The 22,565-nt window shown below is 59.1% G+C and overlaps 1 protein-coding gene across 9 annotated transcripts in view; it reads right to left on the bottom strand.

Annotated features, from left to right (window-relative positions):
- FOXP4 (forkhead box P4) overlaps nucleotides 1-22,565 on the bottom strand; it is a 61,910-nt gene that overhangs the window by 13,374 nt on the left and 25,971 nt on the right. For all 9 annotated transcript variants that reach the window (XR_014950151.1, XR_014950149.1, XR_014950152.1 and 6 more), the window contains exons 3-8: nucleotides 19,556-19,645; nucleotides 11,283-11,405; nucleotides 9,593-9,679; nucleotides 3,570-3,717; nucleotides 2,410-2,614; nucleotides 2,063-2,167 (exon numbers count right to left, since the gene is read on the bottom strand). Coding sequence is in view for 5 of the 9 variants with exons in the window: in XM_021542632.3 (XP_021398307.1) it covers nucleotides 2,063-2,167; nucleotides 2,410-2,614; nucleotides 3,570-3,717; nucleotides 9,593-9,679; nucleotides 11,283-11,405; nucleotides 19,556-19,645 (758 nt within the window). In the remaining 4 variants the exon portion in view is untranslated. The remainder of the gene's footprint in view (nucleotides 1-2,062; nucleotides 2,168-2,409; nucleotides 2,615-3,569; nucleotides 3,718-9,592; nucleotides 9,680-11,282; nucleotides 11,406-19,555; nucleotides 19,646-22,565) is intronic.

Raw genomic sequence — 22,565 nt, 5'->3', positions numbered from 1 at the left:
CCAGGATGTCACAGGGCCAGGCCGTGTCCTTGCTGGTGTGGGCACAAACCCCTTGCTGGAGGAGCTGGATAGTTTGGAGAGGGATTCTGGGCAAAGAGCACCCCTGGAACAGCCCACAAGGTGAGTCTGGGGGGTCCCAGCGGCCGTGTGCCAGATGCTCCCCAGGATTAAGGCTGAGGCACCCCAGGAGAGGCGCCTCAGCCTCCCCAGGCTGGCTCTGGGGGCTGGCAGGAGTCTCACCCTGCTGCCTGCCAGCGCCTTCCAGCCCCGGCGTGCACAGACAAGCAGGGAACGGGGCCCTGCTGCCAAACCCACCCCTGAGCAAAGCCCCCAGAGCCCCAGCCCTGCTGCTCTCCCTGCATGGCACAGCCCGGGCACGGCTGCTCCCGCAGGGCAGAAAAGCTGCGGGAGCCAGGCGGGAACGGGGCATTTCCCACTGACCCCTGCCCAGCACGGCCCCAAGGCCACGCTGCCCCTCCAGCCTGGCACAGACCACCCCAGGAGGAGCTGCCCGAGGAGGCTCCGAGCTGCTGCCCGCACCCACGGCAGCTCCGGGCTCCAGCCTTTGGGGGCTGCACGTTTTCTGTCTGTCCGTCCCACAGCCCAGCTCGTGCCCATGTGGGCAAGGAGGGCACCGAGACCCTCCTGCAGCGCTGCTGCGAGGGTGCCCTTGTGCCCAGGGGGCAGGAAGGTGGGACACAGGGACCCTGGCTGGCACAGCACAGCCCCCCCGACCCGGCTCTGAGCATTCCCTGCCAAACTCCAGATCCACTTCCCAACACGGAGCTTGCTCGGCTGCCCCGTGCCACTCCAACATGCCCTGCCAGGCAGGAGGAGATGCCTTATCTGGCTCACGCCGTGACTCAGAGGCAGAGGAAGGAGGGCACAGGAGGCTGAATCATCCTTCACTCATCCCCGGGCTGCCTTCACACCTCCTCACCCTCCTGGGCAAGGCCTCTAGGGGCTTGGCACAGCCAGTGGGATGTTCCCAGCAGAGCCAGCCCTGAGAGGGTGGCAGGGCACGGAGGATGAGTTTGGAAAACCCCAAAACCCGCCTGCAGTGGAGCCGAGCAGACAGCCGGGGAGGCGGGGGAAGGAGCCCCCGCCAGCCCGTCAGCTCCTTCTGATGTCTTTGCTAAAAATCCCTGCTACAAAGAGATCTAATTGCAAATGAACTAATTAAGTAAACCTCTGACGAAGCGTGAAAACAATTTGTTTGACCCTGACGCTAGCAGAGGGCTCTCCGACAGCAGAGTTAATCAGTCAGCGCCGAGCCCACAAGCGGTGTCAGCGGTGCCATCTGCCATCTGCTGCCTCCCCGGCAGGGCTGCCAGCCCCCCTCGCCTGCTGCCCGCCCGGCCTCTGCCCCCTCCACATCCCTCACTCATCCCAGGGCTCGGCTTGGAGGTGCTCATGAAGCTCCTCCCACGCCACCTTCGCCTTCCACTCCAAGCCAGCCTGGCCGTGGACATGTCCAAGGATGGGACAACACCAGCAGCAACCCCTGCTGTGCTTTCTCCTTCTCCACGTGGTCTCCTAGCTGATGTTACACACTTTGGGATGTCTAAACCAACTCCCAGGATCTTCCCCTGATGTCTTCTCCTCCATGTGCTTTCCTAGCTCATGGTTCACACTTTGGGATGTCTGAACCAACTACCAGGACCCTCCCCTGCTGTGTTTTCTCCTTCTCCACGTGGTCTCCTAGCTGATGTTACACTATTTGGGATATCTAAACCAACTACCAGGACCTTCCTCTGCTGTGTTTTCTCCTCCACATGCTTTCCTAGCTGATGTTACACACTTTGTGATGTCTGAACCAACTCCCAAGATCTTCCCCTGATGTCTTCTCCTCCATGTGCTTTCCTAGCTCAGGATTCACACTTTGGGATGTCTGAACCAACTCCCAAGATCTTCCCCTGATGTCTTCTCCTCCATGTGCTTTCCTAGCTCAGGATTCACACTTTGGGATGTCTGAACCAACTCCCAGGATCTTCCCCTCCACCAGCTCCATTCTGTCCCAGCCCGAGACAGAAAAACCTCCCCCAAAAAAGGTGACACTCACTTGACAAACTGCCCCAAGTCCTCACAGAGGGTTTCGCAGCCAGGCCACTTGCACTCTCCGTGGCCGTAGAGTGGGTGGGAGCCGGGGGTCTCTTCGTGGGAAGAGCTGCACAAGAGGGAAAGGAGCCTTAGGATGGGGCAGTGGGGATGCTCCAACATTCCCAGCCATGGCAGACCCCACAGTGACATCTCCCTGTCCTCCGTGGGTGCAGCACAACAGTGCCAGGCTGCTTTTATGAGGTGGGCAGAAACCCCTCACCCCTCCCAGCCCTGGGGGTGATGGATCCCAGCCCCTTCCACCTCTCCAGGAATAAAAACACAAAGTGCCAGGGCCCGACCCGGCTCTACCTGTCCCTTCTCGGCGTGTGCATGGTGCTCTGTCCATTGGGCAGAGGGTGATGGGAAATGGGAGGCGAGACCTTGGCGGCCGAAAACGAGGTAGAGTTGGAGGTGTTGGTGGTGAGGTCAAGACCTTCCTGCTTGATGCTGTCCTCGACGGGCTGGGCGGCCGTGACCTCCTTCCAGAGCTGCTGGAGGTCCGAGGGGCAGACAGCTGTGGCACAGGAGAGTGGCCGGTGTCAGCAGGGACACGAGGCAGCACCCAGGGCTTCCTCCCTGCTCCCTCACTCCCCACGTCCCACCCGGCTCGGGGAGAGCATGGCCTGGAGCTGGGCACAGCAAGGGGAAACCCCGACCAAGGCAGTGCAGCACCCAGAGAGCTGCTCCCAGGAGGGAGAGGAGCCTGGCTTCCCAAATCCTGGCACCCTTCTGCCAGAGGAAGAGAGGTGCCCCAAATCCTGACACTCCCCTGCCAGAGGAAGAGAGGTATCCCAAATCCTGACACTCCCCTTCCAGAGGAAGAGGTACCCCAAATCCTGACACTCCTCTGCCAGAGCTGCCCCAAATCCTGAAACTCCTGTGCCAGAAGAGGTGCCCCAAATCCTGACACTCCTCTGCCAGAGGTACCCCAAATCCTGGCACTCCTCTGCCAGAGGAAGACGTACCCCAAATCCTGACACTCCTCTGCCAGAGCTGCCCCAAATCCTGACACTTCTCTGTCAGAGGTGCCCCAAATCCTGGCACGCCTGTGCCAGAGGTGCCCCAAATCCTGACACTCCTCTGTCAGAGGTGCCCCAAATCCTGGCACTCCTCTGCCAGAGGTGCCCCAAATCCTGAAACTCCCCTGCCAGAGGTGCCCCAAATCTTGACACTCCTGTGCCAGAGGTGCCCCAAATCCTGGAACTCCCCTGCTAGAGGTGCCCCAAATCCTGACACTCCTTTGCCAGAACAAGAGGCGCCGCAAATCCTGACACTCCTCTGCCAGAGCAAGAGGTGCCCCAACCCTGCACCCCTGGAACCCGGACCCCAACCCTGCAGGGCTCCAACTGCTGACACCACCACCCCCCAAACTTCGGGGGCACCACCAAACCCCTCAGCACAGCCCCTCCCCAGCCCCCCTGATCCAGAGCAGGGGGCTGCAGCCCGGGACCCCCAGGCCGTGTCCTTACCTTGGGGCAGGGTCTGCAGGGGCACGGTGCCCTGCCCGGGCGGGAGGCTCACCAGGCCCTGGCGCTGCAGGTTTAACAGGTGCTGCTGCTGCAGCTGCTGCATCTGCAGGAGCTGCTGCTGGAAGGCCAGCTGCTTGTTCCCCAGCGGCTGCCGAGACAAAAGCAGGGACAAATCCAAGCTTTATTCCCGGCCCGGCGGGGCGGGCGGGGGCTGGAGGCGGCGGCGAGGGGCGGTGGTGGCAGCGAGGGGTGCTGGTGGCAGCGGTGGGGACCCCGCTGCCTCCATCCTCCTCCTGCGGGGCCTGCTCAGCTCCCGGCTGAGCCGGACGGAGGCTTTGATCTATCGGAAGAGGAGGGGAAGGAAAGGGAAAAGGGGAAGGGAAAAATAAAGCGCCGGGAAAGAAAGGGAGAGAGAGGAGCCGGGGGCTCGCTCGGGGCGGCGCAGGGAGGAACCCGCAAAGCCCGGCTGGGGGGTCCCACCAGGGAGGTTCAGCTGCGTGGTCGGTGTGAAAAAAAGGGGGGTCCCAGCAGGCAGCAGGCACAGAACCCTCCTGTAAGGCAGGGATTTATCCCTGTTTGGCAGAAATGACTGCTGCGTTGGCGAGGGGCTCGAACTGGCGCAGGGAAGGGGATGCCCAGTGCCCGTACTGGTGTCCCCAGCGTGGGCACAGCCACCCCCCAAGCAGGTGACTCTCCCTCACCCCCTGGAGCTGGCCAGGCTCTGACCAGCGTCGCTGGCCCTAAACGAGTTAGGCAGGACGGGTCCCTGGGGAGGCGCCGAGAAATCCATGAGAATTAAGTGAAGGGGAGAGAATTCAATTAGGGCTGGGGACAGGCAGCTGCTAATCCGGGAGAGGGGAGCTGCCCCCAGGCTGCCCGGCCTCATTAGCGGGGCAGGCGGCTCCGTGACCCCGTGAACCCCCCCAAATCCCCCTGTTGGGGCAGACGGAGCCGGGCTGGGGCACGTCCCCCCCTCGCTGCACTCTGCAGCCCCCCCAAAGCAGTATTTCCGTGTTTGTGTTCTGAGTGAGGAGCACAATGTCCTTGCTCGGTGAGCATGGGGGGCATTCAGCCCCCCAGGCACTGGGAATTCCAGGGAACTGGTCATCCCTGAGGCTGCATGGACAGGGAGCAGCAGACAGAATGCCAGGCCATGAGGGAGTTTGGGGTCACACCCAGGGTCTCACTGGATGCTGGTGGATCCCTGTGGGTGCTGTTGATGCTCAGCCTTGGCTTTGTGACCCAGATGAGCTCCAAACCCCTCTCTCAGCCACCACCACGAGTCCTGTCTAGGGTACAGATGGAGTTTAATTCCAGCTTTTCGGCCTCAGAAAGATGTGAGGACTCCCTCTGTCCTCTGCACCTCTTGGCCACAGCAGAATTGCCTGCCCAGAGTCAGACCTGGATCCTCCCTGGCTCTGTCTCAGCCCTGCACCTCTGAGGCTTAAAGATCAAGGCACAAATCAAAGCAATTCCTGCTCAGTGAAGAGAAATCCCTGACTCCTGAGCCACGAGGCCTCCAGGCCATGGGATCAGCGGGATGGAGGGAAAAGGGCAGGACCAGGCTGCAGCCCGAGAGCTTCAGCAGCAGCTTCTCTGTCCCCCGGGGTGTCCCCTCCTGGCGAGGGGAAGCTCTGCCACCGCGTGGGATGGACACACTGTCCCTGCCTTGCTTAGGAACAGCAGCTGGGGTGGGAAGGGATGGGACAGGATGGGATTCTCCTCCTCTTCCCGGCTCCACCACCGCCCTCCCTCCCCGAGGGCCCCGGGGCAAGCCCCAGCTCTGCTCCAGCACAGCCTCATCCACGTCACTTCCAGGCTGAGCTGCTGGCAGTGGACGAGGTCAGGAAGATCCCTGGGCACGCTGCCTGCATCCCACAGCCCAGCCGAGCTCTCCTGATCTGGCCTGGCTGGATTCAGACCCCCAGGCAGCCCTGACCCACTCGTGGCTCTGGCGGGGACGCTCTTGAACCTGGTGGTGTGAAGGTTGAACTTCCACGTGCCTCAAACCCACGTCCCTCCAGCTTCCACAGACCAGGAACAGCAGGAGCAGCCCCAGGAACACAAATCCAAGCCCAGCCTAGGCCTGACCCTATGGGGAAGCCAATCTGCCACCCCTGGGGAGCACTCTAAACCCTGAGTGAGGGGTGAGGGGGTGCAGAGCCATCCACCAGCCCGTGGGCTCCAAGCCAAGCTTTCCCTGGAGAAACCAGCCTGGGGAGAGCTTGGATGACAGCCCCAGCTTTCCCAAAAATCTCACACCCCACTGATACTCCAGACCCCCTTTCCTGTTGAAAAAGCCACTCCCAGAGGAGCTGGCTCTGCCTTGGGGCCGAATCCTGGGCTTGGCTCCTCCAGCCCGCTCCCAGCCCATTCCCAGCTCATTCCCAGCCTATTCCCAGCCCATTCCCAGCCCATTCCCAGCCAATTCCCAGCCCATTCCCAGCTCATTCCCAGCCCATTCCCAGTTTGGGGCTGGGGGTCTGCAGCATCACTGAGGTTTGGCTCCCGCAGCCCATTCCCAGCTCATTCCCAGCTCATTCCTGGCTCATTCCCAACCCATTCCCAGCCCATTCCCAGTTTGGGGCTGGGGGTCTGCAGCATCACCGAGGTTTGGGTCCTCCAGGCCATTCCCAGCCCATTCCCAGCCCACTCCCAGCCCATTCCCAGCTCATTCCCAGCCCATTCCCAGTTTGGGGCTGGGGGTCTGCAGTATCACCGAGGTTTGGCTCCTCCAGGCCATTCCCAGCCCATTCCCAGCCCGGGCCGGGGGTCTGCAGCCTCACCGTGCATTAGCTGCAGCTGAGTGGGTGCAGCCAGCGGGGCAGGAGGCGCCGTCACTTTGATTTATGAGCACATCAGGAGGAGTTTGCGCCGTGACATGCGGGACTGACAGCAGCACTTCATTAAGCTGACACCGGGGTTAGGCGCCGGCAGCACCCCCCTCCCCACCCTGCCTGCCTCAGCAGAGGGACAGCCCCTGCCCTCGCAGCTTTGGGGACATGCAGAGGGGGATTTTGGGGTCTCTGCACCCCGTTGCTGCGTGGAGGAGTAGGATGGGAGACACGAGCTGCAGCACAGCTCCTTGTTTCCCCCACACCCAGGAGGCTGGGGGGTGGCCCTCGCCCCCCAGCGCAGGAAAATGCTGCAGGAAGGGCTGGGAAGTGCCACAGCTCAGCCCCAGCCTGGCGGGATGCATGGATCCATGGATCAGCTGCTCCTTCCTCACGCCCCCCAGTGTGGCACAGCACCCATGGGCACAGAGCAGCCCCACGTCCTTGGGGACAGGATGCTGCTGCCAGGCTCTTCCCACACGTTTCCATCCTCCTGTCTGTCCTTCCCTTCTCTGGGGCGCTCAGAGCTGCTCCTCCCGGAGATGCTGCCCCTGCTCTCCCAGCTCCTTCCTGGTGTCCTTCCCACCTGCACATCCCACCTTGGGCTGCTGACTCAAGGAGTCAGCCCTTGGAATCAGGCAGAGGGGAAGCAGGAGGCGCTGGGTTTCCAAATCCTGCAGCGGGGCTGGAATTAAATCCGGCCCATAAGTTTCCAGGAAAGATCCAAGGGTGGCTCTGTGGAGGCATTCCAGACACTCCAGCTTTTCCCTGAGTTTCAGGGAAGCCACAGCATCACCATTCCCAGAGGCAAACATGAACACAGACTTTAGGAACAGCAGCTGCCCAAATGTTTGGGGTGAAACCAAAGCTTATCCAAGGATTTTGAGGAAGGGAAACACTGCCATCGCCTTGCTGACACACCCTCAGTGCTTTTCCCAGCAGGAAAGCTGGACACACACCACTCCAGCAGCACCCAACACCCCTTCCCCCCCTGCTACACCCTTTCTTGTTGGATAAATTTCCCATCTCCTCTGTACCATTTAATTAAAAGTTAACACGAGCTTTTTAAAGCGGAGCCCGCTAAGCAAGCGCTTTGTTAGAGCTTAATTATATCCCTGCTCGGTGCTGCAAGAGAACATCGCCAGGGCCAGCAGGAAAAGTCCTTGAGGAAGCTCACATTGACACCTCCCCCATCTCCCGCAGCACCAGCAGCTCCTGGAGATGGTTCTGATAACCCTGACCCTGTGATGCACCAACACCCCACGCTGGGAGCCTGCTGAGGCTGGGGCAGGCGGCCCTGAGCCACTGCAGCCACCCTGGTCCCCTGGTGCCAGCGTGGCTTTGCCCTCCTGCGCCACCCCCACATGCAGCCTGGGCTGAAAACCTTCCCTGGCTGGCACCAAGCTGAGTTTCAGGTGCTGGGTGTCCCTCGGGGTGCTGGGTTTTGGGAGGAGTGGTGGCCACGAGCAGCTCCAGCAGCCCTGCCTGCAGCAGGGACGGGGAGGGAGAGGCTCAGGAGAGGGTCCCTTGTCACTAGGAGCCTGTGGAAGGATACTCAGGGGAAGGGCAGCGAGGCCAGCCCTGAGTTCTGCAAAACTGCACAGCAAAAAACCTGTGTGGAGCATTGTGGCAAGAGAGAGGGGCAAAAATACCCGAGGTAAAGGAAAAAGGGAGCAGTGCTGTCTGCTGGCTGCACTCTGTCCCCAAAACAGTCTCTGTGTGACCCCAAAACACAGCCACAACCCACCACTGTGCCCTCGGGTGTGGAGTTGCGTTATTTGTATGTTTTATTATCCCTGTATTATGTATTGGTTTATTCCTTTGTACCCCCATATACAACTTGGTTTACCCCCAGTTTTCCTGCCTTGTCCCCCCTTCCCGCCTTCCCAGTATCTATCCATCGCCCTGGAAGGGGCGCAGTCTTTCCCTTTACCCCTCCCAGGTGCCTTGTCTGTCACTCGGTGCCCCTTCCCATCCATCCAGAAGCTTCTACTCAGGGCACCGGGTGATTGGGCGAGGACCTGGGGCTCCCCCCATATCCTTCCCCCATTGGACCCCACCATATCCCCCCATCCCGGAGCCACCCCCTATCCCTATCCCCATTGGTCGTTGGATACCCCTCCCTTACAGTTTATAAGCCAGTGCAAGCACCTTGTGCTTGTTCCTGTTGGCTGGCACCGTTCTAGGATATTTGGCCCCGTTGGGCTACAATAAACTCGGACTTAGCCCCCAGCAGGATCCGCTCTTCATTTACCACCACGAGGCTTGCTAGCGCTGCCCGGAACCCACAAAGGCACTCTCCAAACCCCAGCTGGGAGCGGCGGAGGGTGCCTCCATCGCCCGCCCTCGCCCCAGACTGAGAGCTAGCCGGGGCGGAGAAAAAGGGAACCGGGGTGGGAGCGTGGCAGCTGGCACCCCACGTTGGGCGCCAGCTGCCGCGCTCCCGCCCCAAATCCCTTTTCTCAATCGCCCGCCCTCGCCCCACAAGAGCTAGCCGGGGCTGAGAGAAAAGGGATTTGGGGCGGGAGCGCGGCACTCGGGGGAAAACCTGTTTTGTACAGGGGGTTCTGCAAGATTGCTGCGATCACAGGGGCACAAAGTGAGTCTCCAGCAGGCACTGCCCTGCCCAGCACTGCCAGCGTGATGCTGGGAGGCTGAGAGCCCTGCCGACCTCAGAGAGTCCCGCTGGAAAAGCCCTTTGCTGGGATCACTGCTGTTCCCCACACTCCCTGGGCTTTGGAGAGCCGCCCTTCCTGGCAGGAAAAGCCCAGCTCTGGTTGGCACTGAGCAGCCCTGCCCAGCCCCAGGGCTGCTGTGCCAGCTCAGCCAGGACTGGGCTGCCCAAGCTGGGCCTGGCAGGGCTGGACTGAGCCCACCACGGGGGGATTTGGGGTGCCCGCCCTCTGTTTCTGGGGGGTGGGACCTGTCCCTGTCACCAGTGGCCCCTCCGTGCTGCCCCACACCCCCCACACCTTGCGGATGCACCAGATCACAGAGAGGGAGGAAGAGAAGGAGGAAAAGGAGGGAGAAACAACAACTCCCAGGGACTGCAGCGGTCACCCTGCCGCCCCCAGAGCAGGATGTCCCACGTCCCACTGCCACAGGCTCCCTGGGGGCTGTCCCACACCTCGTTTGGTGCCGGTGCCCCTGAAATTCGCTGCCAGCCCGGTGCCATCCAGCCGAGCTCACCTCTTTGGGTTGCTGCTTTCCGGCTTGCTGCTGGGTCAGCAGCTGCAGGTGAAGCTGCTCCTGCTGCTTCTTGTAGTATTCCTGCAGCTGGGAAGGGGAGAGAGCAACGGGATCAGCAGTGGGACCACCCCGTGCCCACCCACCCTGTGCCCACCTTCCCACCCCGTGCCAGCTCCTGGCACTGTCACCAGGGCAGGCTCCCTGTGTCACCCGGGCAGGGCAGGAGGGAAAGCACCCAGCAGGGCAGTCAGGGCAGCAGAGGAACCCTGGGCACGCACTGCCAGGGGCTCTGGATCCCCACGGCCCTTGAAGCCCCCCAAACACTGCCAATGCCCACCCTGATGTTTATTTTAATGCCAACCTGCTGTCCCTCGAGGGAAAAGCAGGCTGGGGTGGGGAAAAAGAGCACTTCAGGGTGGGGAAACCCTAGTTTTGGCATGGTGGGACCCCAAAACACCCCTGGCAGGTGCTGTGAGAAGCAGTGGGGTCCCAGCTGGGGACAACCAGGAGCAGCCACAACCTCTGGCCCGTGAGAGCTGGGGGTTCAGCCCTACAGCCAGAACAGCTTTTCAAATCAAAGCAGAGCTGTTTGCTGGGCCATCAAAACAGGGATAACCCCCCTGGATCCACAGGGAGCCACCAGGGAGGGTCCCAGTGCCCACAGGCACTCGTGGCCCCTAAATAAACCGCGGGTGATGGATTTGCTGTGCGCAGGGAGGGGGGGAAGGCACGGGGAGGTCAGCGAGACCCCCCAGCCCCCTCGCAGGGGCTCAGGAATGTCTCTGGTGATGCCGGGGAGCCTTTATCAGCTCGGGGCCAGCAGCAGGGTGGCTGCTTGTGTCAGGAGAGCAGGTTTGGAGGGGCTGGGTGTTTACCCCCGAGCCAGCCCCAGCCAGGGCGCTGCGGAGCAGGAACATTGGGTCAGGGGTGAGAGGTGTGATGTTTGGTTTGCTGCCGGTGGAGAATGTGAGCTATTCCGGCCTGGGTTGTTGAATTTGCAGTCAAACGTGTTTCTTTATCCGGCTCCAAAGAGGCTTGTGGAAGGACCCACCCAGGGTAGTGTTTACCCTTTGTTCTTTCCCTGGGGCCAACCTTGAATCCTTATCAGCCTGTTTGGAGTAAACAGGTACTGGAGGCAGGAGGAAGGGTGTGGAGGACGCTTGTGGGGTTTCTCCCTCTCTCCCTCCTTCCCGCTGCCAGGAGCTGTTTACCCAAGCAGACCTATTTTGTTTCAGAGTGGAAATCTGCTTTTTTTTTTTCCTTCTCCTCCTTTTTCTTCCCTCTCCATCTGACCAAAATCTCTGGAAAGGCCGAGCAGGGCCATGAGAAACAAACCCCAGCTCTGGAGCTGGACACAGGCACCTGCCCACAGCCCGGCAGTGGCCACGGGGGCTCTGCCTGGGGCACATCCAACCAAAGCACCCGCCCCGACCTTGGCTTTTCCCAGCAGCTGGGCAGCCCCAAATCACCCTTGAGCAGGAGTTTTGCAGGTTTTGAGACCCTGGCTCAGGGTGGCAGCACCGGCACTGTCAGCACCTGCAGCACTTTTCATCCCTGGACTGGGAATCCCAAAAGAATATGTGGAAAGCAGAGGGAGGAAAGGAGCCGTTTTTCTGCCTCCAACAAACTCCATCTTTCCCAGAGCCCGGTGAGAACTACCTGGCTGGATTCAGCCCCGGTGCAGCGTTACCTGTTGCAGCATTATTGCCTGCTGCTGCTGCAGGAGGGCCTGGAGCTGGGGCGGGGACAGGATCTGCTGCATCTGTTGCGGCGTGATCATCTGCGGGGACATCATGGCCACGGACACGGGCACCTGGGACAGCAAGGACACGTCACCACTCCCAGCCCCGACCTGGGCGAGTCGCCCCAAATGCCAACAGTGCCTCTCCCAGAGCACCCTCCATGTCCCCCACATCTCTGTCACCTCTGGGTGAAGCCACTGCCTGTGCCCTGGGACGTGGCAGTGCCAGGGGGATGCCCCATGGCGCTGCTGGCACCAGGATGAAGCTCCCTGGACCGTGAGCTCCCCCAGCAAGCTGAGGGCTGCTCTTTAAATGCAATTTAGCTGGGGGAACTGGGCATCAAACCACAGCTCCCTCCCCTGCTGGGAGCATGGGAAGGGTGGAGGGAAAGGCCAGGGAAGTGGGAAGATACCGATCACCCAAATAACTCAGAGAGCAGAGCACCGAGGAAGAGGTTACGGGGTTCTCCAGACACATCAAAGCTTCACCTCCAGCTGACACCAGTAACTCCTGTAATTACTGTGCCAAGAGGAGGGAGGGCCGAGGGAACCTGCCAGCCCCTGCCTTTGGTTATCAAAACACGGGTCCACACCCCGGGCAAAGCTCCTGGGAAGGTGTCAGTGATGGATCCCAGCCCTGCTGGGTCCTGCCCAGGTGGAGCCATGCCCGGATGGAGCCATCAGAGCTGCCTCGTCCCAGCCTTCCACCCATCCCAAAGCCCTTCCCGAGGCTCTGGGCAGGGTTGGGGCCTGGCTGTAATTTAATGACCCTCCTGGATGCCTCCTATTCCTGGGAAAGCAAATAAGAATTGCTGGTCAGGAGCCACCAGCAGCCACGAGCTCTTCCAGGGGATCCCAGGAAGAGGCAGCAGCTCCTCGGCATGTGGGATGGGTCAGAGCCAGGATCCAGCTGCACGCCAAGGACCCGGTTCTGATCCAAACTAAACATCTCCTCAGCCCGGGATCTCAGGACCTCAAAGAGCAGAGAAACCCAGCAAAGCCCCCCTGAGAGCCTGGCTCCTGCCAGCCCCCCATGGCCAGCCTGCCCAGCCTGGAGCCCTTCCAGCCACTGCAGCGGCGATGGGAGCGCAGGGCGGCCCCGTGCACTCCCTCCCATCGGTGACGGGTGTCCAGCTGACCTTCAGGGGAGATTTGCAAAGCCTTATCTATTTACTCAGGCATCTGCTGCAGGGAGGCGCGGGACACGGGGCGAGCTCTGTTTGCCACCAGCGTTTCCCCCTCCAGCCCCCTCGGTGGCGGAGCTATTGATCAACTCCAGGGATGAGCCCCAGCACCCACCAGAGAGCCCCGAGCCCCTCCGTGGCACCAGCACCCAGCGAGGAGCTGCTGTTTGGGCACCCAGGTGCCGCCAGCCAGCTGTGCCAAGGCCTGGGTGCACATCTGGGCAGGAGGGAAGCTGGCGAGCAGAGCGCGGAGCGCGCCCGGGAGCGCCGCTAATTTCCCTCTGCCAATTCATCAGCCAGCAACGTGCTCGGAATGAGAGCCCCTAATTAATTGCTCCTCCACGTCCCCCCCAAGCCCGGGCGGGCTCCCCGCCCCCTCCCGCGGCCCCTCGAACACGTTTGCTGGCATTTTCAAATCGGAGGCATCCTAATTACCGGAGAGTTATAACACCTTCCATTTCTCGCCCAGCGGACTGACACCCTGTCAAGAGCAAAGAGAATTGCCAGAGGTTTTGACAACACTAATTGCCCCTATAATCTAAAAACACAAAGGAGAGGCGATTAGTCGAGAGGGCCCCAGCTCTCGATCCGACACGAGGTTTTCACAATGTTACAAGAAAACAAAAGTGACGCTTTTTAGAGTTTGATGGCTGCTAACAAAAGCAGAATTATATTTTCATACAACCTTTGTCTGCATTAAATGGCTTTTTTTTTTTTTTTTCTCCTTCTTACCCCCCCTCCCCCCCCGCGTTCGGATGCGGAGCTGACACGGAGAAATGCTGGCGGATCCCTGTGGGGGTGAGGTGGGAACGGGGTGAACTTGAGAGGGGCATCTGAGCTCTGCTGCTCCCTTGGTTCCCGTGAAGAATTCCCCCACAGCGTGGAAAACGTCCCTCTCCCAGTTAAGGTTTCCAGGGAAAGCAGCAACTTTTAGTAAAAGAGGAAATTCCCGCTTACAGGGAGAGCTGCTGCTCCAGCAAAACGAGACGGGGATGGAAACGGGGTTGGAAATGTCCATCCAAACGTGGCCAAAAGCCCCACGGGGTCATGCCCTGGCCCTAAGCCACCCGTTCACCTTCAGGGCCAAGATTCCCTCTGGCAGGATATGAAACCAGCCTGGCATGCCTGGAAAACAGCGGGAGCAGGGCAGCAGCTGCCTCAAAATCGGGGATGCAGGTGGTCAGTGTGAGAGCTGAAGGGAGCCAGGAAGAGCAGCACAGGGGCTGTGAGGGGTGAGTGTCACCCTGCTGTGACACCAGAGCAGCACAGGGGCTGTGAGGGGTGATTGTCACCGAGCTGTGACACCAGAGCAGCACAGGGGCTGTGAGGGGTGATTGTCATCCACCTGTGACACCGGAGCAGCACAGGGGCTGTGAGGGGTGATTGTCACCGAGCTGTGACACCAGAGCAGCACAGGAATTACAAGGGGTGAGTGTCACCCTGCTGTGACACCGGAGCAGCACAGGAATTACAAGGGGTGAGTGTCACCCTGCTGTGACACCAGAGCAGCACAGGGGCTGTGAGGGGTGACTGTCACCCACCTGTGACACCAGAGCAGCACAGGGGCTGTGAGGGGTGATTGTCACCCAGCTGTGACACCAGAGCAGCACAGGAGTTACAAGGAGTGACTGTCACCCAGCTGTGACACCGGAGCAGCACAGGAATTACAAGGGGTGAGTGTCACCCAGCTGTGACACCGGAGCAGCACAGGGGCTCTGAGAGGTGATTGTCACCCAGCTGTGACACCGGAGCAGCACAGGGAATGTGAGGGGTGTCACCCACCTGTGACACCGGAGCAGCACAGGAGTTTCGAGGGGTGACTGTCACCCTGCTGTGAACCCAGAGCAGCACAGGAGTTTCGAGGGGTGACTGTCACCCTGCTGCCTCCACCCCAGGCTCTGGAGCAGCCGGGAAACGTCCTGGCAGCCGCACATCCCTCGGGAAGCAGGTCCCGGCAGCAGCCCTGGAGCAGCAGCGGCGGCGGCTGGGGACCAGCCCGACGCGTCACCGGCTGGCATCTGCCAGACACCGAGTCAGGAAGGGTTTGACTCAGGCCTTGGCCGGCTGCCACCCCGCAGAAAGTGCTTACTAACAGCTCTGGCTGCTCCCAGAAACAGCCGGCGCTGCTCCGGCCGGCCAGCAGCATCTCCAGGGGCTGCTTTTGCTGAAATCCCCGTGCCAGAGGATGGGCCGGGAGCAGCAGGCAGCGGGGTGGAAAAGCAGGCAGGTATTCCAGGGAATATTCCCTCCCTGAGCCAAAGGCAGCTGAGGGAAGCGGGACTTGGCTGTGTGGAACGAGGCAGGATGGGGAGTGAGGCTCTTGAGAAATTTTTCCTAGATTATTATTTTTTTTTTTTTTTGGGTTGTTTCTTACGGGAAGCGGATTGAACTCCCGGGCACAAGGCAGAGCGGCGGCCCTGGGTTGCCATCAGAGGGCCGGTGCCCTCCTGGCCCTGGGGACAGCCGGCTTGGCACGGCCTGGGGACATCCTCCGTCAGCCTCCCAACATCCCTGCTCTGCCACCACCACCGCAGGAGTCGGCGTGTCCCCAAGGGCCACACGTCACCGACACTACAGGAAGGGGCAGCTCCTGCTCCACGCCTCAACCACACAGCCCAGACCTCGTTCCCCCATCCCCGCTGGCTCTGGGATCATCGGGATGAGCACCCCATCCTCTCTCTGTGCTCCGGGTTTCCTGCAGAGCTCAGGGCTGCACATCCCTGCTCCGATCCAGCCTTGGGGCTTAACTCCCAGTTAGGAACAGCAGGAAACACGTTTGTGCTGTTTTTCCTAATTTGAACCACTCTTTTCAAATCCAAACCCAACAGAAACAAATTGAGGAGACTGGGAACGGAAGGGGGGAAGCAGCCACCACAAGCAGCTTCAAGTTGTGCTGTTTGAAGGGCAGGGGACGAGCAAATCCCACCCCAGAGCACCCAATTCCCACAGGAGAGCAGCCCCAACCCTCCTGGCACATCCTGGCCTCCCTCCCTGCACTCAGCATCCCTGGGTGAGCTCCAAGAGCCAGCTGGCTCAGTCTGGGAGTGCTCCCCGTGCCCAGGGCCAGGCAGGGATGCCAGTGACACCGAGGTGACCCCAGCCATGGCTTATGAACCTCAAAGGGTGGCACAGGGCCACCCAAATGCTGCTGTGCCACCTCCAGACCTCACCAGGCTGGGGTGAGACAATGCACCAAAATCTGCCCAGGGTCAGAGGAGAAATGAAGCTCAGCCCCACGTGCCAGGCTGGGTTTTGAGGCTGTGGGTGGTTTTAGGAGAAATTTTAGGAACACTGAACAGCCCCAGCACCAAAGGCTGGAGTGGCTGGGGTGGGGTGGCAGCAGGGTGAGCAGGTGAGGGGACACCAGCGTGGAGGAGGACACCAGGCCCTGATGTTCAAGCTTCCTGTGAAGAAAAGGAGGAATCAATTCCCGGCATGTTCAGCCCAATGTGTATCCTCGTTAGAGCATCCTCATTAGCACATCCTCATTAGCACAGCCTTCCTTCCCGCTGGGGAGGCCCCAATCACACCTGGCTGGGCTCCAGTGGCTGCTTGGGGACAGTGGCAGCAGTGGTGACAGCACTGAGCCCCTCCTCAGCCCCCAGCACTACCAGGGCAGGGTCTGTGAGCACAGGCTGCGGGCACAGCTTTCACCCCGATGATTCCACAGGGATCAAAGCGACTTTGCTCCCCTGGGAACCCAAAACACCGATCCCAGCGTGGGATGGCGGAGGTGGCAGCGGGATTTGGGACAGGCAGGGATGCTCCAGGTTCAGGTGGAAAAGCCTCGGCGCGAGCCCAGACGGACGGGCTGGAGTTTCTTTTCCCAGAGAGGGAACGCAGAAGGGCTGGTATTGATCTGTCTTCATTGCCCATTTCACTCAAGTTTCAAATCAACAAAATGCACTTTTCCGCTCGGCTGCCCTCCCCGCCGCAGCAGACAAAAGAAAAGCAATTTCCCGCAGTTGGCTCCGAACTCCTCTTCCTCCCTGCCCCGAGCGCCCTCCAGCCCCTCTCTCCCCCCAGCCACTGATCCCAGCAGAGGCAGCTCGGAGGGCACCCAAAGGGGCACCCAAAGGGAGCACCCACAGAGGGAACCCAAAGGGAGCACCCAAAGGGGCATCCAAAGAGGCACCCAAAGGGGCACCCAAAGGGGCACCAAAGAGAGCACCCAAAGGGGCACCCAAAGAGGGCACCCAAAGAGGGCACCCAAAGGGGCACCCAAAGAGGGCACCCAAAGGGGCACCAAAGAGAGCACCAAAGAGAGCACCCAAAGAGGGCACCCAAAGAGGGCACCCACAGAGGGCACCCAAAGGGAGCACCCAAAGGGGCACCCAAAGGGGCACCCAAAGAGGGTACACAAAGAGGGCACCCAAAGAGGGCACCCAAAGGGGCACCCAAAGGGAGCACCCACAGAGGGAACCCAAAGAGAGCACCCAAAGAGAGCACCCAAAGGAGCACCCAAAGAGGGTACACAAAGAGGGCACCCAAAGAGGGCACACAAAGAGGGCATCCAAAGGGGCACCCAAAGGGAGCACCCAAAGAGAGCACCCACATAGGGCACCCAAAGGGAGCACCCAAAGGGACATCCAAAGGAGCACCCAAAGAGGGTACACAAAGAGGGCACCCAAAGAGGGCACACAAAGAGGGCATCCAAAGGGGCACCCAAAGGGAGCACCCAAAGAGAGCACCCACATAGGGCACCCAAAGGGAGCACCCAAAGGGACATCCAAAGGGAGCACCCAAAGAGAGCACCCAAAGGGAGCACCCACAGAGGGCACCCAAAGGGGCACACAAAGAGGGCACCCACAGAGGGAACCCACAGAGGGCACCCACAGAGGGCACCCCGTCATTCAGGTGCCTCCAAGCCAGCCCTTACAACTCGGGGTGCTGCTTTTCCAGCACCTCCTTCCATTGGCTTTGCTGGATCCCAGCAGGATCCCGGGGGGATCTGCTGCTCCCACCATCCCAGGACAACAGCGCCCTGCAACACCAAAAGCCCCCAAAAGCAACATTTTTGTCAGCGCCCACCAAATTTCCGAGAGTTTTAAAGTTGTAAAGAGATAAATCTATTTTTAAATGGTTTAGAACACCCAAAGATGGGGTTTTGGGTTTTTTTTTTCCCTTTCCTGCAGCTGTAACTGGAGCGACAACATGAGACTGTCCACACACACCTCCAGGCATCTGTGGGAAGAGGGTTCTTATTCCAAAAAACAAACCCAATCCAAGATGCTGCTGAGCCCAGCAGCTCCCTGGTTGTTTTTAAGCTCAGGCCATCGGGAATATCATTAATCCTACTGGCTTGGTGCCCCAAAAATGCCCCATCCCCATCAGCAGGGTGACAAGGGGAGTGTGTGGGCAAGCACGGGGGTCTCCTGCTCATTCCCCCAGCACTGGGGGCCAGGAGCTGGCTGCCACAGAGCCGAGGGGAGACAAAATTCCCCGTGGATGTGGCAACCCATCCCCAAACTTGTGGGGCTGCACATCCACCAGGCAGGGAGCCGGGCTGGCACCCCAAGGACACCCCGATTCCCAAACATTCCCATCCTGCCGTGCTTCCTGCTGCCTCCAAGCCACGGAGGGCTGCGCTGGGACCCAGCCTTCCTCCTCCTCCTCCTCCTCCTCCTCCTCCTCCTCTCGCAGCCGTCCTGGCCAGTCTCATCCACACCACTGTGCCTTAGATAAACTTCCTTTCAAAGGAGCCTGCTTAATCCCCTATCTCCCCTCGGTCAGATCCCGCTCCAGCTGCCGGCGGGGCCGCGGGGGGAGGCTCTGCTGAGTTATGAGCTATTTCTGACTCACGTCTACAACTTTCACAAGTCCTTTCTGCGATGAGGAGAGAGAAAAAAGGGAGGAGGGGAGGGAGGGAGGGAGAGGGAGAGAGAGGAAGGAGCTCCAGTTGGCTCTGGCCAGATGGGCAGGCAGGGAGGGGAGGCTGGGGAGCAGCACGGGATGTTCGGCTGCATCCAGCCGGGATGCCAGGGAGAGCACGGAGGGATTAGCAGGAGGAGGAGTGCAGGGACACACACCCACGGAGGGGAGCGAGGCGCCGGTTACCGGAATCTGACTTCACCCTGGCCGCCTTTGTCCTCTGCAGACATTTTCCATGCAGTGACTGCATTTCCTTCCTGCCGGCACCGCTGGAAAAAGCCGCCTGTTTGTGCCGGAGGAGCCCTGACTAATTCCCACTGCTCCCACCCGGCTGCTGTTGCCCAGCCCGGGGGGTTCTGGGCTCTCCTGACCCCCGGCAGCCCTGGGATTTGCTGCTGGATGGGGATCCCATCCAGGAGAGGATCCCAGGACTGCCCATCCCAGCCCAGCTCCTGCTGCCACCCGGCTCAGCCTGGCACAGGCAGGACCTCCAGCTCCGAGAGCGCTTGTGCTAATTACTTTCCTTTGTTAATTAAACCCACGTGGCTCTAATAAGGTAACCTGCTGTTCTCCGATAAATTTAATTAGCCTGAAGGGAGAGCCCCTCCGCACAGCTATTTAAATTGTCACTTCCCATCGCTTGGGCTTTGCTTCTCCCTGCCTCCCCCTCTCTCCAGATTTCACCCCTCTCCTGCCCATTTTCTGCCCTTTTGCTTTGGCAGAGAAGGGGAGCAAAGGGGAGGTCCCCATCCCTACAGGAGCAGGACGTGCCCACCCAAATCCCATTTTCCTGCCGGTGTCACGAATCCCCATCCCAGCTGGGCCTGTGTCCCATCCTGGAGGACCTGCCCTGGCTCCAGCCCAAAGGACTGCTCCCTTTTCCAGCCCTGTGCCACCCTCACAGCACCCAGCATCCTTCCCGAGATGCTCCAACGCTGGAGAACTCTGTCTCCAAAACACCCTCCCAAAAATCGGCGACGCGCAGTGACCTCCCCTCCGCAACCCTTCCCCACTCCCACGCACAAAACGCCTCCCGAGAAACTTCTGGAGCTTTCCAGAGGGTTTAACTCCCGGAGAGCTCCAGCCACGGAGGTGCCAGGGCTTTGTCCCACAGCCCTTCCCCAGGAGGGGGGTGACAGGGGACACCTGCACGTCCCGGGGGCTCACCTGCACCGCCGGCTGCTTGCCCTCGTTGCTGCTGGGGGAGCTGAGCCCCGTGGCCTGCTGCAGCAGGAACTGCCGAGCCACCTGCAGAGCCTGCAAGAGAGACACAGGGTGGGCATGAGGAAGGCTCCCTCCTCCTCCTCCTCCTCCTCCAGCTGCTTCTCCACGGATTTCCCTCACGGGATGGGTTTGCAGCGCTCCCCGACGCTCCCTCCTGCCACTCCAGTACATCCCAGTAGAGACCACCGCTCTCCCAGCCCCTGTTGGAACTCAAAATGTCCCTCAGACATTTTTGGAGGTTCCAGGCCTTGGTCAGAAGCATTTAAGACCCTGGCAGGCAGCTGCAAACAGCTGGGATTTTGAGTTTGAGCCATGGGATGAGTTACCAACTTTGGAGGTGGAACAACCAGTCACAAAGGGTTAGATAGGATAGTAAAAGTAGTTACAAAGTAGAGGGGAAATTTTTTTAGTATTGTACAGGGAGTTTTAACACCTGTACAGGGGAGGTTTTTACTTTGTGCATGGGGGTCAGAAGTTCTAAGATGGAGGAAAGTGGGCTGATCCTGTTCTTCCTCCTTCTTCTTCCTTGCCTCCATGTTCCTGGTGATGTTGGCACTCACAGATTGGTTTAGAGTAGAAAAGCACTTTGTAATATAGGTAGTAGGTATTGGGGAAAACTATAAACATGTAATATGTAATATATCATATAAAAGTTATTCCCTGCATTTTAAATCCCATTTCATGTCCTCCCTGTGCTCCTCTGCACAGGGAACTCTTGGGAAGAGCACATGAAAAGCAAATTGTAGCTGTGCTACATCTTTGGGTGAAAAACCCACCTGACCTGCTCTGTGCAGCTGGACAGGCACTACAAGGGCACGTGGAAAATGGGAAGGAATTTCCAGCTGGAAGCTGAGAGCAAAGGGTTTAACACACCCAGCCTTACTTAATAAAAAAATTGTAATTTCATAGCAGGAGGCCCAAACCAAACACCCCAGACACAGCGTTGGGCACCCTTGGCTGTGTTTGTCACTGTCACATGAACCAGAGAGCCCTAAGAAAATCAAAACCTGAGGAATTTTATAAGTAAAAGGACCCTAATTTCCTATTCCTGTGGTGAATTACCAGAGCTACGTCCCAGGATTGTGCACCCAGAGCTGCCCCATGGCCACTGAGCACCCCCAACCAATAACTCCCAAATTTCCTTTATCCAAACAACTCAAAACTCAGATCCTCGAGGATAAATACAGCGATTCACCGCTGGGAATCACCGATGGAAAAATCCCATGGTCCTGATCCTGCCTCAGCCCCGGCGTTTCTCCACGGGCATTTTATTTTCCCTGTTATTAGCAGGGATAGATGTGCATCGGTAATGCGAGCACAAAAACCCTGTGACAGTTATGACAGCTCAGGGTGTGATATTTTAATTACTTTTGGACATGAAAACAGTAATTCCAGTTAAAAGCCAAGGTGGAGGAATCAGGAATCCACCCAGCGGCAGCTCGGTGCCAGGCCCGAGGCTCCCACCAGGATGGGTGCTGGAGCACAGGGCTGCATCCCACATCCCCACAGAAAATCCCTGAGCTTTAGCTGCTTTTCCAAGCGTCTTTTAGCAGAGCTTTCCACGGATTTGGCTTCTCCATGTGCAATTCCTGCCATGTTTGAGAGCAGCACCTCGCAGAGGAGACCCGGCGAGGGCAGGGCAAAAATCAGCGCAGCAGGGATGGAAAACACAGCAGGGGGAAAAGCCCGAGGAGCAGAATTCCAGCACACAAGACTTGTCCAGAGCACAAAAAGTGCTGCACAAGACTTGTCCAGAGCACAAAAAGTGCTGCACAAGACTTCTGCTGGAATTCCTCTCCCCAATCCCAAGGCCTGGCTCGAGGCAGCAGCGCCCGCCCGGCTCGGCCCCGCCGCGCCGCCTCTCAGGGGGGAATTTAATTCACTCCCCGCTGGCTCCCTGACTTTGGTGTGCTCTGAAGCACGAAATTACAAAGATTTACAGGGGAAAAAAAAACCCGACGTGGCCTCACAATTGCACACAGGGGCGTCTCCCCGCCCGCCGCTGTCCCCTCTCCATCCTGAGCTGGGCTCCGGGGTGGAAACCTGCAGCAGGGCTGGACAGGAGCACCCAGGATGGAATTTCGGGATGCAGAGCCACCTGCCAGATGAATTTGTTGTCCCAACAATGCAGGAGGAGCAGCCCAGTGGTTGGGGGGGGGATGAAGCTTTTCCATAGGGAAGTGTCAGAGCCTCTCCATGGGGCTGAGGAGGTGGGAAGCAGAAAGAAAAGTTTCCCTGTGGGGGTAAACTCTGTCTGATCACCAAATTATCCCAGAAGAAGTTTGCAAATGATCCCAGGAAAAATCTGCAAAGGATCCCAGGGAAAGTTTGTAAATGATCCCAGGAAAAGTTGGCAAAGGATCCCAGGAAAAGTTTGCAAATGGTCCCAGAAAAATGTTTACAAATGGTCCCAGGAAAAGTTTGCCAAGGATCCTAGGAAAAATCTGCAAAGGATCCCAGGAAAAGTTTGCCAAGGATCCCAGGAAAAGTTTGCAAAGGATCCCAGAAGAAGTTTGCAAAGGATCTCAGAAAAGTTTGCCAATGATCCCAGAAAAAGTCTGCAAACGATCCCAGGAAAAAATTGCAAAGGATCCCAGGAAAAGCTTGAAAATGATCCCAGGAAAAAATTGCAAAGGATCCCAGGAAAAGCTTGCAAAGGATCCCAGGAAAAAATTGCAAAGGATCCCAGGAAAAAATTGCAAATGATCCCAGGAAAAAATTGCAAATGATCCCAGGAAAAGCTTGCAAATGATCCCAGGAAAAAATTGCAAATGATCCCAGGAAAAGCTTGCAGAGGATCCCAGGAAAAGCTTGCAGAGGATCCCAGGAGAAGTTTGCAGAGGATCCCAGGAAAAGTCTGCAGAGGATCCCAGGAAAAGCTTGCAGAGGATCCCAGGAAAAGCCCATCTCCGACACGGGCAGGGCTTGGCGCTGCCTCCCCGGGATGAGGAAG

This window comes from Lonchura striata, chromosome 26 (assembly GCF_050655825.1).
Source record: "Lonchura striata isolate lonStrDom1 chromosome 26, ASM5065582v1, whole genome shotgun sequence".
Classification (NCBI taxonomy): Eukaryota; Metazoa; Chordata; class Aves; order Passeriformes; family Estrildidae; genus Lonchura; species Lonchura striata.
The sequence above is the reverse complement of the archived record's forward strand: the minus strand, read 5'-3'. Positions and strand labels throughout refer to the sequence as shown.